This window comes from Neofelis nebulosa, chromosome 14 (genome assembly GCF_028018385.1).
Source record: "Neofelis nebulosa isolate mNeoNeb1 chromosome 14, mNeoNeb1.pri, whole genome shotgun sequence".
Taxonomy (NCBI): Eukaryota; Metazoa; Chordata; class Mammalia; order Carnivora; family Felidae; genus Neofelis; species Neofelis nebulosa.
The window spans coordinates 74,768,306-74,781,110 of record NC_080795.1 but is presented as its reverse complement, the minus strand read 5'-3'; the positions used below and the strand labels follow the sequence as shown (position 1 = coordinate 74,781,110).

Below are 12,805 nucleotides of genomic sequence, written 5' to 3'. Positions count from 1 at the left end.
CAGAATAGAAGTGAATATTTCTGCCGGTGATTCGGAAGGCGTTTACAGCCCTCAGGGCCAGGCATCTCTGTAAACCTGACTGTTGCAAGCTGTGCAAGGGTGGTGGTGTTATGCCCCCGTTAGAGATGTTCACGGTCATCAGTAAGCCAACTGGGGAAACAAAAGACCCTAAGACCTCTGTGGCTATACGCGATATACATCTATTCCTAACTCATGTAATAACTCTGGGCGTTCTGTGGGGCATCTTTCGCATGGGGATTCCGGGACCCAGGCTCCTACCAGCTGTGGCACCGCCATCCCCTGGGGTCTTAGCGGCTTCTGCATCTGGCAGGTGACGGCAGAGGGAGAAACCTACAGACCGGGCAGCAGGTGTTAACAAGAAACAGTGAGCACTGTGTGCTATTGGCCAGAACCTGGTCACATGGCTGCCTCTCGTTGCAAGGGAGGCTGGGAAATGTAGTCCTGCTGTGTGGCCCAGAAAGAAAATGGCAATGGTTTGGTGACCAGGTGGCCATCTTTGCCTCAGGCCCTCAGCAGTCGGGAGACTCCTCCAAGGCCACGTAAGGAGTGAGGCTGTCCGAGCTTTATCTCCTAAGCTCCTCCTTGTTTGAGAATTGTGTGCCCTGGCCATTATTTCCAGCGTGAGGCTTTAGGAGACCCAGACAGAAAGAGAATAGCAGTGCGGCAGCCCGGTCCCACACTGGGGACATCACAGCCACAACTGATAGGGGAGAAGCAGGACCCAGGATGGGAGTCTCCTCCCAGCACCAGCTGGAGGCTTAAGCTTCAGCCGCCAGCACATACAGCAAAGTTTATTGACCATTTCCACCTCCGTGCCCACTTTCCTTTCATCACTAGAGGGACGGGGCGGGGGGTAGGCGGGTGGGGATGGGAAGGAGGTGAGCTTCTTTCCTGTGTGTTCATCCCCCCCCCGCCGACGAATGGGGGTGAAACCAGCAAAACGCCTCACGTGCTGCTGAACACCCTAATGTATTCTCTCCTTCCTTCTTCCTCGTCTCTGTCCCCTGCCTGTTCTGCAGACAAAACGTGTTACAACCCCCTTTTCAACTCCGAGGACATGCAGGAGATCACACAGCACTTTGCTGTGTGCCACGTGGATGCCCCTGGCCAGCAGGACGGTGCTGCCTCCTTCCCCGTGGGGTAAGACCGGGAGCCTGGCACCCCAGGAGGCAGAGAGGAAGGCCGCGCAGGTGGATGGGGGGCGGGCGTTAGACTGGGTTTTCCATTTGTTTTACTGCAGAAAAAAATAAAGAAAAGAAAGGAAAAGAAGAGAAAAGAAAAAAAAAAAAAAAAATATATATATATATATATATATATATATATATATATAAAACCTAAAACGTACCATTTTAACCATTTTTGCGTGTGCAATTCAGTTGCATTAAGTGCATCGGGCATTTGCACTGATGGGCACTTATCCCCACCGTCCCTCTCCAGGCCTTGTCACCATCCCAAACCGAAACTCCGTCCCTCTGAAACACTAACCCCTCATTCCCCGCCACCACCCGCCCCTCCGCTTTCACCCACCCAGGTAGCTAGTTTGTTAATAGGTGGGCATGAATGACCTGGGCAGGACTGAGTGGGAGAGGACCTTGACGAGCAAAAATAGTTAGGAGAGAGTTCTAGAAAGGTTGGAAGAAAAAGAGAGGGGATGATAGGAGATTATATTGATGAAGTCCTTCCTGTGGTCCAGGCTTCATTTTTATACGCACGTGTCACTTGCACTCAATCCTTACGGCTCCGTGGCTGGTGTTGTTAACTCCGGTTCCTGGGTGAAGAAACTGAAGGGTGGAAGGGCTAAACATTGCTCAAGGTCACACAGCTAGTTTCACTGGGGGAGTCAGAGGGTCTGCTGACTCCAAGGATCGCGTTCTCGTTAGAACGTCACGTTCCCATGTCCGAAGTGTTTACACTGCCTGCTCTCCCCAGCGTGCAGCCAGCGGACAGGCTGACGGGTACCCGGGACAGTTAGTGTCACTGGTGGGAGGCAGACGTCTCAGAGGCACCTCCGTGCAATGCTGTCACTAAGCCAGGATGGGAGCGGGTTCTTGGGTTTCAAGTCTCCCAGAAGGGACCTTCCTGGCATTCACAAATAGATTTCCTTATTGGTGTTCAGAATTATCCTTCATAATCAGCCTTTATCAGAGTAGGCATACACGGGGCCAGGACCCAAAATTAAAAGCTTTCTAATAGAGTGGGACACCGTTACCTGTTAACTAACAGATGGAACCAGAGATCTGTCAGGAAATCCATTTTTATTCGGGGCCGCGGTGTGAAAGACTTGAGGTAACTTGGTGGCTCTTAGCTCTCCACGGGGAGATTTAAAAACTATTCTAAGATTGGGGCCTCACCCCCCTGGAATTTTCATGAAGCTGACCTGGAGGCCAAGCTGCAGTGTATTTGTCCCTGCCCCCCGCCCCCCATTAGCAGGTGATTTCAGTGCGTGGCTGGTGGGAACTCGGCCTGAACGGGCCCTGGCTTCTTCCCGCCACCTGGAGTCGGGGGTCTCCTAACACGGGGTGCCCTGTGCACCTGCTCTGACGGCAGCCGAGGCCTTGGTGAAAGGGAGGATTCTTCCGAGTTCTTCCGGGGAAGACGAGAAAGGGAATGAGAATGTGCAAGAACTCTGGCTGAGGTTGTGGGCCCTTGGTGAGGCAGAGGTCTCCGGCCTCCTTTCTGGAGATTCCAGGGAGGTGAGCGCACGGTGGCTTGTGAAGAAGCAGAGGGAACAGCAGGTGTGAAGGCCAGGAAGAGAGCGGGCCCCGAGGTGCCTCCAGAGACACCGGGGGACAGGGTTGTTCTTGGACGAGAGGAAGGAACCAGCCTGGGAAGTGGCTCCTTATAGTCCCGGTGTCTGACGACTGGTATCCCCACTGGAGAGGTGGGCACAGTGGGAACAAGAAACCCCTCGTGGGCCCAGCTGAGGACTTGGAGAACAACAAGAGACTTGTTCCCTGCGTTCCGCGATCGGAAACCTCCGCCTTAATGCACGGACTCGGGACACCAGCGTGGGTCTGTCCTCACCACTCCCGCCTTCTCCATCCCTGCGGTCGTGATCCAGTTTTGACAGAGGGGAGCCTCCCCCCACCGCCACCCAGCCCTCTGTTAACAGGAGCTGTGGTCCCAGAAGATGTGTGAATTGAATTGAAGCATCCCAGTGCCTTAAAATCTCCCTAGCTTATCCATTTCCCAAAGACCCCCGGGTCCAGCTCATCAGCGTGGCCCACTTCTCTGCAGTCTCTCCAGGCTCCTTGCGGAGCATCTCTGGGGGACACGGGCGAGAGGGGAAGGACTTCCCCGTGGCCCGGAATGTCCTACAGGCGAGCTGCCGGGAGGCCTCCTTTTGGGAGGTGAGCACAGGAGTCTTGAAGCCCCAGAGCCCACGTGGGATGCCATGCCAAGTGCCCAGCAGGGAAGCCAAGTCACTTACCCCAGCTTCAGTGATGTTTCCGATCTGTGCGCTGGGGCAAATCATGGCAACCTCACAGAGCCGTTATTGTGAAGGATTAAATGGGCTTCTAAGGCTCCTCAAATGCTTGGTGCGGAGCAAGGACGCAATCGATCAAGGGTCAGTTTACAAAACGGGGAGGATTGGGATGGGGTGTGGCCTTACACGGGGCAGGGGGTGTGCAGGCAGGTGCACGTCACTCACTGCTGGGAAGGAGGGCTGCGGGGGGCCGGGCAGGGGGCCTGGGCGCTGGGACCAGGGTGTGCGTGGGCCCTGCCCTTCCGGCGTGTCCCTGTTCGAGTGATTCATTTCCCCTGGGGTCTGGCTCTCGCTAATGGCCTCTGTATGGCTTCTCCCAAGGTACATGTACCCCTCCATGGACCAGCTGGCTGAAATGCTTCCTGGAGTCCTCCACCAGTTTGGGTAAGAGTGACAGATCTGCTCCCCCACCAGCCTGCCTTCTCGCTTGTGTCTCTCCCTTAGCCTTGACCTGGCCTGGCCACTGAAATGGCAGATTTAAAGGTCAGGAAACGAATTAGACCTCACACTTGGTGAAACTGTTTTCAGACAGTCTCTCTAGTCTGCCTCTCGCCGGCTGGGCTTTTCTCCTTGAGCCAACACGTCACCTGCAGACAGCCACCCTGCCCATCCTTTCCGTGCCCCTTCCTCTTTCGCTGTTTTCTCTTACTGACGGAATGTTCTAGAATAGGGTTGCCCCAGCCCTCGGTTTCTCCCTCCAGGCTCTGTTTCTCCAGAGCTCTTTCCCTTTTAGTTGGGCCTTCTGTGTGAAGATAATACTTCCGAGTTCTTGCCCGATTTAATTCCATTCCGAGTTTTAGAATGTAAAATAGAGCTCCAGAGCGGGAAGAAAGCAGTGCCATAACGGGCCCTCCCATAAATGTCAGACGGTCTGGTCTCTCCGCGCTCGGGCTGCAGTCGGGGGAGAAGCGAGCAGGAGGGCCGAGTCTCTCCGAGGTCATGGTCTTCGTCAAGCCGTAGCACTTGATGTGTTCGGGTCCTCCAGTCACATCACGGCAGCGTGTCCCCACTCTGTCCGGCTCTCCAGCCACGCTCGTGATGCCCCCCGGGACAGATGCTGGGGGCGACGGGGTTCCTCGGGGACCAGGAGCGGGGCAGGTGTTAAGAGGGTCGTTAGGGCTCCCCTCGCTCATTCCTTCTGCGACGTGAATTTTCACTTCTGCTTCCAGGCTGAAAAGCATTATCGGCATGGGAACCGGAGCAGGGGCCTACATCCTCACGCGATTCGCCGTGAGTTCTTGGGCATCTTTGAAAACATGGCATTTTAAAGAAAATTAAGTCAGGATGGAGGAAGACAATTGGAAAAGCGTCACAAAGCCCAGAACGAGGAAAGAAATGACCCGTGATTTCATTTCCGAAGGGAGATTCACAGTTCACAGTGTGGTTTGTGGTCCAGAGTCGTGTGTGTGTGTGTGTGTGTGTGTGTGTGTGTGTGGACTCACGCACGTACTTAAAGCTTTCCTTTTTCTTTTTTTTTTTAATTTTTTTAATGTTTATTTATTTTTTGAGATGAGAGAGAGAGAGGCAGAGCGTGAGCAGTGGAAAGGAGGAGGGAGAGGGAGACCCAGAATCCGAAACAGGCTCCAGGCTCCGAGCTGTCAGCACAGAGCCTGACGCGGGGCTCGAACTCACGGACCGTGAGATCATGACCCGAGCCGAAGTCGGACGCCCAACCGACTGAGCCACTGAGGCGCCCCACTGAGAAGCTTCTGTGATCCTTGTAGGAATCACACTTTGGAAATACTTATCTAAGTCAAATCCTGTAACAAACACACTACCCACTTTTTTTTTTTTTTTTAATCTTTTTACTGTTTTTATTTATTTTGGAGAGAGGGAGACCCAGAATCCGAAACAGGCTCCAGGCTCCGAGCTGTCAGCACAGAGCCTGACGCGGGGCTCGAACTCACGGACCGTGAGATCATGACCCGAGCCGAAGTCGGACGCCCAACCGACTGAGCCACTGAGGCGCCCCACTGAGAAGCTTCTGTGATCCTTGTAGGAATCACACTTTGGAAATACTTATCTAAGTCAAATCCTGTAACAAACACACTACCCACTTTTTTTTTTTTTTTAATCTTTTTACTGTTTTTATTTATTTTGGAGAGAGGGAGACCCAGAATCTGAAACAGGCTCCAGGCTCCGAGCTGTCAGCACAGAGCCTGACGTGGGGCTCGAACTCACGGATCGTGAGATCATGACCCGAGCCGACGTCGGACGCCCAACCGACTGAGCCACCCAGGCGCCCCTAAAGCTTTTCTTTAATGCTCCTCAAACCCGCTCTTTCATCACTGGTTTCGCTCACCTAGCAGTGGCTTGTGAGCAGGTCCCCACGTCACCGCGTGGTCTCCTATGCTACCTCGGTGATACCCCCAAGGCTTTTGGGTCCTGGCTGATTCTGTATTAGAATCAGAGACACATGGCATTCACGGGACCGTGGGCCCAAGCCAGGTGCTGCTGAATGTCACGTACCCTTGCCAAACACTTGTTTGGAAACACAGCCACGCTCATTTATGCGACCGTGAGTTTTCGACCGCCCATTATTTGCTGGGCTTTGTCAGCGGTTAGAGACGCTGGTGTGGATAGAACGTGGCCTGACCGTCTAGGCTCTGAGCAGACCAAGGAAGGTCTGTATTCTACGTTAGATGGATGTCTCTCCCAGGAGCGGTCACTAAAGAGCGGCTACCTGCCCTGCCTCACTGGGAGGCTGGAGGTCTGATACACCCCCCTGACGGCTGGGGAAGAGGAAGTGCGGGCAGAGGCGCCTTGCCCGAGGCAGGTTTGCCAAACACGCACTCTTGTGCTTCCTGCTTCCTCCCCCCAGGCTTTCAGGGGCTCCGTCCTGTGTCTGCTGAGCTGGGGCCTCGGTTTTGCAAGGGGGGGGGGAGGGGTGTGGGATTTGAAGTCTCTTGAGAGCAGCAGCCGGCTCTGGTAGCCCCCACCAGGGCCCTTTCTTGGTATTTTGTCAACCTTTGGTTCGACCTTTAGAAGTTCGCGGTGCCTGAGATTTCTGGGCTGCCGCTCACCTTGTGTCTTGAATTAACAGTTGAACAACCCGGAGATGGTGGAGGGCCTCGTCCTCATCAACGTGAACCCTTGTGCCGAAGGCTGGATGGACTGGGCCGCGTCCAAGGTGAGGCTGGGGGCCAGGGCCGGGCAGGTGGAACAGTGTGCCCTCCGAGACCTCTCCTGGCCTGTGCGCCCCGCCCCTCCCCTTTGCTTTGCTTGGAACAACAAACGTGACCTGGGCTGTTTGCCCTTCCGAAGATGTTGGTAGGACGCTGCGGTCTAGACCAGACATGCCACGGGGACGTGAGCGCTCGAGCCAGCTTAGATCAGCGTAGCTTAGGTTAAGAGGTATTTGCTGAGGACCTAACACGTACTGGACTTTGCTCAAGACACGGGAAACAAAAAGATGAACAAGGCAAAGGCCTCTGATCTCGGGAACCCACCCACTGTCGATGGAAAAGAGGGTGCATTTGGTACCAAACCCTGCCACTTAGCTTGATGACCGCGAGAATCAGCTACTGTGTGCCGGGTCCTTGCCAGGGGCCGTTTGTACTCTCTGTCGCTGTACATGCGTGACCTCATTGAATCCACACGGCGACTCCAGGAGGTGGGATTGTCATAAATGACGTGTTATAGAAGAGGAAACTGAGGCTCAGCGTGGTTACGGTTAGTGGTGTCCAGAGGCCCGCAAAGCTAGACAGCGGGAGAACTGGGGCTGAATGCGGATCCCTCGTACTCCGTGGTCCTTGGGCCTCACCTCGTGCCTCCCGGTCTCATCCAGCAGGTGTTTGAATGGCACCTTGACCCCAGCACTGCAGGTCTGGGAATACAGAGGGGCCGGACACAGGCCTGCCTGGGGGAGAAGGGACCCACGCTGTCTCGGGAAGTTCTGCTCTGGCCGGTGTCCTAGGGCTCCTTGTTTATCTTTTAAAAACGATTATTGTGTTTTCTTCGTAAAGGCGCCAGCATTTGCCAAGGAGAGGGGGGAAATTGTTCCAATTGAAACAGGACAAAACCTCTCAGGCCGGGGTGATCCTGGCTTCTCATTTTGGAAGTGTGTTTTTGCCAAGTTCTGGGTGGCTGTCGCAGACAGAGCTTTGAAGGGGTTGTGCCCCTCCCCCCTACCTCCCACCCCTGTCTTGGCCGCCCTGTTATTGCCTCTCTTCCTGGAACGTTCTGCTGGAACGCAGGAGCCCGTCCCTCCCGTCTGCGTGATATGCGGGAGTGGAGCACACTCCCTGTTTTTTATTTTATTTTCCAGGAAAGGAAGTGATGTTCCAGTTCCTCTTGTAAGTGCTCTGAGCCAGACGTGGAGGGCCGGGGACATTGAGCGTTGGCTAAAGTGCGGCCTGAGGAATGTCTGTGTGGCTTTAGTATCTGTACCGTATCCTTCCTTTCCAACCCCAAGAGAAAAAAAGACCTGTATCCAGAGTCCACTATGGGTCAGGCGCTGGCGTCAGATCCTGTGACATGCGTACTGGCCTCATGCTGTCCTCACCTTGGCCTTGTGACTTTGAAGCCCCCGGCCACCTCGGCTTGTAGGTGAGAGGCCTGAGGTTCAGAGGCTCTGCAACCTGTCCAGGACCACACAGCTGGGATCCAGCAAGACCTCCAATCTAGAGAACCCCCAGGTCTATCCTGCCAGTCCCTGCCTGCCTGACACGGAAGTTGGTCAGCATACATTTATGGAGCTCCTGCTGTATGCCTCAGCATTTATGAAGCCCCTGCTGTATGCCTATCACTTATGGAGCTCCTGCTGTGTACCTAGCATTTTGTTGGGGAGAGGTAGAGAGGGGAGAGTTGGCAGTGTCTTTAGTAACCTCAGGATATCCAAAGAGAAGATACTGGCTTGAGGGCAGAAAATGTAGAGGATGATACAGGAAGGCTAGTTCAAGGTAAGCAGGTCCCCTGGGGTCTAGACTGGCAGAGTTCAGTGTGTGTTTTGAAGAAATGGATAGGGGCCTCTCGTTGTGAGGACTTAGTGTGCTATGGCCCAAGCTAGGAGAAGGTTGGCTCTCTGTTCAGCACGTGTCTGCCCTGCATGGGCCCCTGAGAATAAGTGATTGACAGAGACCCAGGCCCTGCCTTCCGGAGCCCCCAGGTCCAGTCCACAACTGGGACTGGAACCACATTCCCACAAGGGGGCCGTCCTCAGCCCTGAGTGCCGGGGAGCCCAGGACTTCCAGTCTGCCCCTGCGGGCAGGGAGGCTTTGCTGACCTAGTCTCACTACCTCAAATGCCTGCTTTCTAGTGACACCTGTCTTTGCCCTCCCCAGATCTCCGGATGGACCCAAGCCCTCCCAGACATGGTGGTGTCCCACCTCTTCGGGAAGGTGAGTAGCGTGGACCAGCATTCTGTCATCCACGCTGAGCGAGTGCGTGCTGCCCGTGCGTAGGGCCCAGAGACGAGCAGGACACAAGCCCCCTGGGGATGCCTACCACGCACATAGCTGACGGGATCGGTTTACAGTCAGGTGTATCGCTCACCTTTTTTTTTTTTTTTTTTTTCAAGTTTATTTTTATTTTGTTTTGAGAGACAGAGCGAGTGGGTGAACAGGGAGGGGAAGAGAGGGGGAGAGAGAGAGAGAATCCCAAGCGGTCTCGTGCGGTCCGCGCAGAGCCCGATGCGGGGCTCGAACTCACGAACCATGAGAGCAGGACCTGAGTTGAGATCAAGAGTCGGGCGCTTAACCGACTGAGCCACCCAGGCGCCCCCGTGTCGCTCGCTCTCTTTTTAACGTAAGGCTGTTTTAACTAGCCTGATTGGACTATAGTAAACTGCACGTTTTGGGAATACAGAATTGAGTAGATGTTGCCACGTGTGTACACCCGGACAACCACATTGCAACTGGGGTAGCGGACGTCCCCATCACCAGAGTCCCCTTGTGCCTCTTGCTAATCCTTCTTTCCCTGCTCATCAGACAGCCTCTGCTTTGCTTTCCGTCACTAGAGAGGAGTTCGCATTCCCCAGGTTTTCATATAGAAGTGGCATCATGAAGTATGGAGTCTTGCTTGAAAAGAACAGCAAACAGAACCCAAAAAACAACTGTGGCTTCTCTCGCCGCACGGTTATTTTGACCTTCGTCTCTGTCGTTGGGTTTATCAGTAGTGCCCTCCTTTTTAGTGCTGGCTGCCCGTTCTGTGTGTGGGTGTCCTGCGATTTGCCCTTCCGTCTGCCTGTCGATGGGCATTCGGGTTATTGCCAGTCTGGGGCTATTACAGATACGACCTGTAACAGACACACCCATGGAGTTTGCCGTGTGCCCCGCTCGGCCCTAAGGACTTTTCAAGTATTAACCCATGGAGTCCACTCAAGAGCTCCGTGAGCCATGTGAAAAGTACTAATTTGATTCCCACTTTATGGATGAGGAAACTGAGACCAGAGAGGTTGACTCGTGTGAGGTTGCACAGCCAGGGAGAGGTGGGGCTGGGATCAGAGGCTATGTGTCTTGCTCCTGTATCCAGAGCAGGGCACTGACCGTCTGTGCTTCCACTCATGAGCTGTTCTGCGGTCACCCCAGGCAGGCCCCTGTCCCTGTCTGGCCAGCCGGCATGGCCCCCGACTCTGGCCGGCAGCCCCAGGAGAGGATGTGCAGGGGTCCTGACGCAGGCCCAGACACCGAGAAGCCCCTCGGTTGCCCAGCTTGAGGGTGGCTTGCCCTGTTTATCGTGTGCCCCACTCAGCACTGTCTGTTCCCGAGCGGGAGAGTGATCTTCTGAGATGTGACCGGCTGCTCTCCTCTGGGGCTGGCCAGGTGCATCCACTGGGCTCCTTCTTCACATGTATTTCCTGGGCCTGCTGTAACAGCCCCCCCAAACCAGGAGGCTTGCAACAACAGGAACTTAACTGTGTCGCAGTTCCGGAAGCCAGCACTCTGAAAGGGGGTTTCGCCGGGCCACACTCCCTCCAGTGGCCCTAGAGGGAGAGTCCTCCCTTGCTTCCTCCAGTTTCCGGTAGCTTCAGAATCCCTCCAGGCTCTGCCTCCGTCTTCGATGACCTCTCCGTGTCTGTCTCCAATCTCCCTCTGCCTTTGTCTTAGAAGGACCCTTGTCATTAGATTTAGGACCCGCTGGGATAATCTAGAATGACCTCACCTCAGGATCCTTCACTTAATGATATCTACAGAGACCTTTTTCCCGAAGAAGGTAGGCTTCACACTTCCCCGGGGTCTCGACGGGGACATAGCCTTCGTGGCCCCCCTGCAGGCCTCGGTGGCCTTCTTCCCTCTTCCGTGCTGCATTCGGTTTGTGATACATTTTCTTCACCCTGAGTGTATAATCTGAACCTGATAGGAATATGGAAACAAACAGAGCCAGCTTCTGAATTTCCTTGCGGGAGAGGGCATCAGGTACAGAGGGAGAGTCTGGCCTGATTGTACCCCACGCGATGTGAGGCATCTGTCGATGCCCCCAACTTGCCGCGGTTGTGTTTTGACCTGAAACCCCAGCACAGCTAATTCTTCAGACTGTACAGTTCCCGATTTTCTTTTGCGTAGGCTCTTGGCCTCTTTGCTGCTTCAGTAATGGGGGGCTGTTTAGACAATAGCTCGGGCTTGACGTGGGGCCCCCTCCGCTCCCTCCCTGCCCTGCTCTGGTCGCCACTGATCACATCAGGCCGCTTTGTGAAACCTTCAGCATCCGCTGTCGTACAAATGAGAAACAGAGCAAGCTCGTAACTTGTTTGTTTGTCCCAAATCACATTCGGAAAGGAACCAGAGAGAGGGAAGGCTGCGGCTTCTGCAAGGCTCCAGTTGGCCCCCCCTCGGGAATTGAGATGGCCCTTCTTTCCAGCAACTTCCCGGGACTTGCAGGAGTTGGTTTTGTTTTTCCGGCGTGAAAAACCTCTCAACTCCCCCTTAAAACCATTAATTGCCAACAGTTGCATCACTTTTATTATTTACAAAAGGCTTTTGTGTGCACAACCTCTGTGAAATCCCATAACCTGCAGAGGTAGGTAATATCCACACACACACACGCACACACACACATTTATTTTTGAGGGAGCTAAGGCTCAGAGAGGTGAAGACATTTACTCCTGTCCCTCACCCCCCACCAGAAAAAAAGAAAAAAACAAAAAAACAACCAAACCACTGATGGATCCAAGCTCCAAATCCAAGAGGACTGACTTCAAATAAAAAGTCCCAAAGTCATGACTCCTTTCTGCTCTCAGCTGATATGCAAAGTCAGACTGGCTCCGGGTGGGGACTTCCGCTTTGGGGAAGGCGTCCTCAGCCTCCACGGCGGTCGAGCCGATTAGACGGTATTGTCTCTGTACCTGTATAACCTGAAGAACGGAGATAGCAGTGGCTGGCCCGGGACCAGTCCTAATGCAGGGCACCTCCCCCCTCTCTCAACGCAGGAGGAAATGCAGAATAACGTGGAAGTCGTCCACACCTACCGCCAGCACATCGTGAAAGACATGAACCCCGGCAACCTGCACCTGTTCATCAATGCCTACAACAGGTGCGGTCACGTGGTGGCCACTTGTCAAGGTCCTTTTGTTGGCCTGGAACGGGGCAGGGGCAAGGCAGAGGGGGTTATAACGTTAGGAGGAGCTGCAGCCCCTGAATTCAAGCGAGTAGATTACCCGGGCAGGGGTGCGCCTGGGAGTCAGGTACATCCGCGGGTTTTGAGTGCTCTGCAAGGCGCTGAGCCACCGCTCCAGACAACCGGGGCGCGAGCACGAGGAGGGGAGACGCAGTCACGCCCTCGAAGGGTTTTGAGTTATTGCCTGTGTCCCGGCTGGCCCTGGGAAGGGCCAGGTGTGGGAGAGCTAAGAGAGCGAGCGAGCGAGCAGAGCCCTGGGGGAGGAAGGGGAGGGAGGAGTCCAGGAAGGCTGCCGGGAGGTGTCACTCCAAGAAAGAGCACGTTCCTCCAGCCTTGGGCAAGGGGCTAGGCCTCTTCACGATAAGTAGCTGCTGGCCTGGACCTCGGCCAGGGGAGGGGACAGCTCGGGAACACCGGTGGCAGCCGGGGGGACGGTCTGCAGACTCCAGCGTGGTCACTCAGTCTGCCGGACCAGCTCTACCAGCCCCCTTCCCAAGCAGGGGGCAGGAAGGAGCCACAGGGGCCGTCTCTGCTCACGGCCAGTGATTTCACGAAGGGCATTAGTGTCTGTAACAAAGTTCAGCGTCCGTCTCTTCTTCCCACCCGCCCAGCCTCTCAGTGCGGGAGGGAGACGTAGTATTGCCCGTGGGTAACTAGGGACACGGGACTCAGCAGCGCATTTCTTCAGCAGACGATTCCTGAGGACGGGCGTGGTCAGGCTGTGGGCTGGGCAGTGGACACACA

General features: G+C 54.9%; 1 protein-coding gene across 4 annotated transcripts in view; it reads left to right on the top strand.

Annotated features, from left to right (window-relative positions):
* Positions 1-12,805, top strand: part of NDRG1 (N-myc downstream regulated 1) — a 54,462-nt gene that overhangs the window by 29,345 nt on the left and 12,312 nt on the right. For all 4 annotated transcript variants that reach the window (XM_058699141.1, XM_058699144.1, XM_058699140.1 and 1 more), the window contains 6 exons: positions 1,041-1,161; positions 3,830-3,892; positions 4,678-4,738; positions 6,552-6,638; positions 8,791-8,847; positions 11,874-11,977. In XM_058699141.1, the coding sequence (XP_058555124.1) occupies positions 1,041-1,161; positions 3,830-3,892; positions 4,678-4,738; positions 6,552-6,638; positions 8,791-8,847; positions 11,874-11,977 (493 nt within the window). The remainder of the gene's footprint in view (positions 1-1,040; positions 1,162-3,829; positions 3,893-4,677; positions 4,739-6,551; positions 6,639-8,790; positions 8,848-11,873; positions 11,978-12,805) is intronic.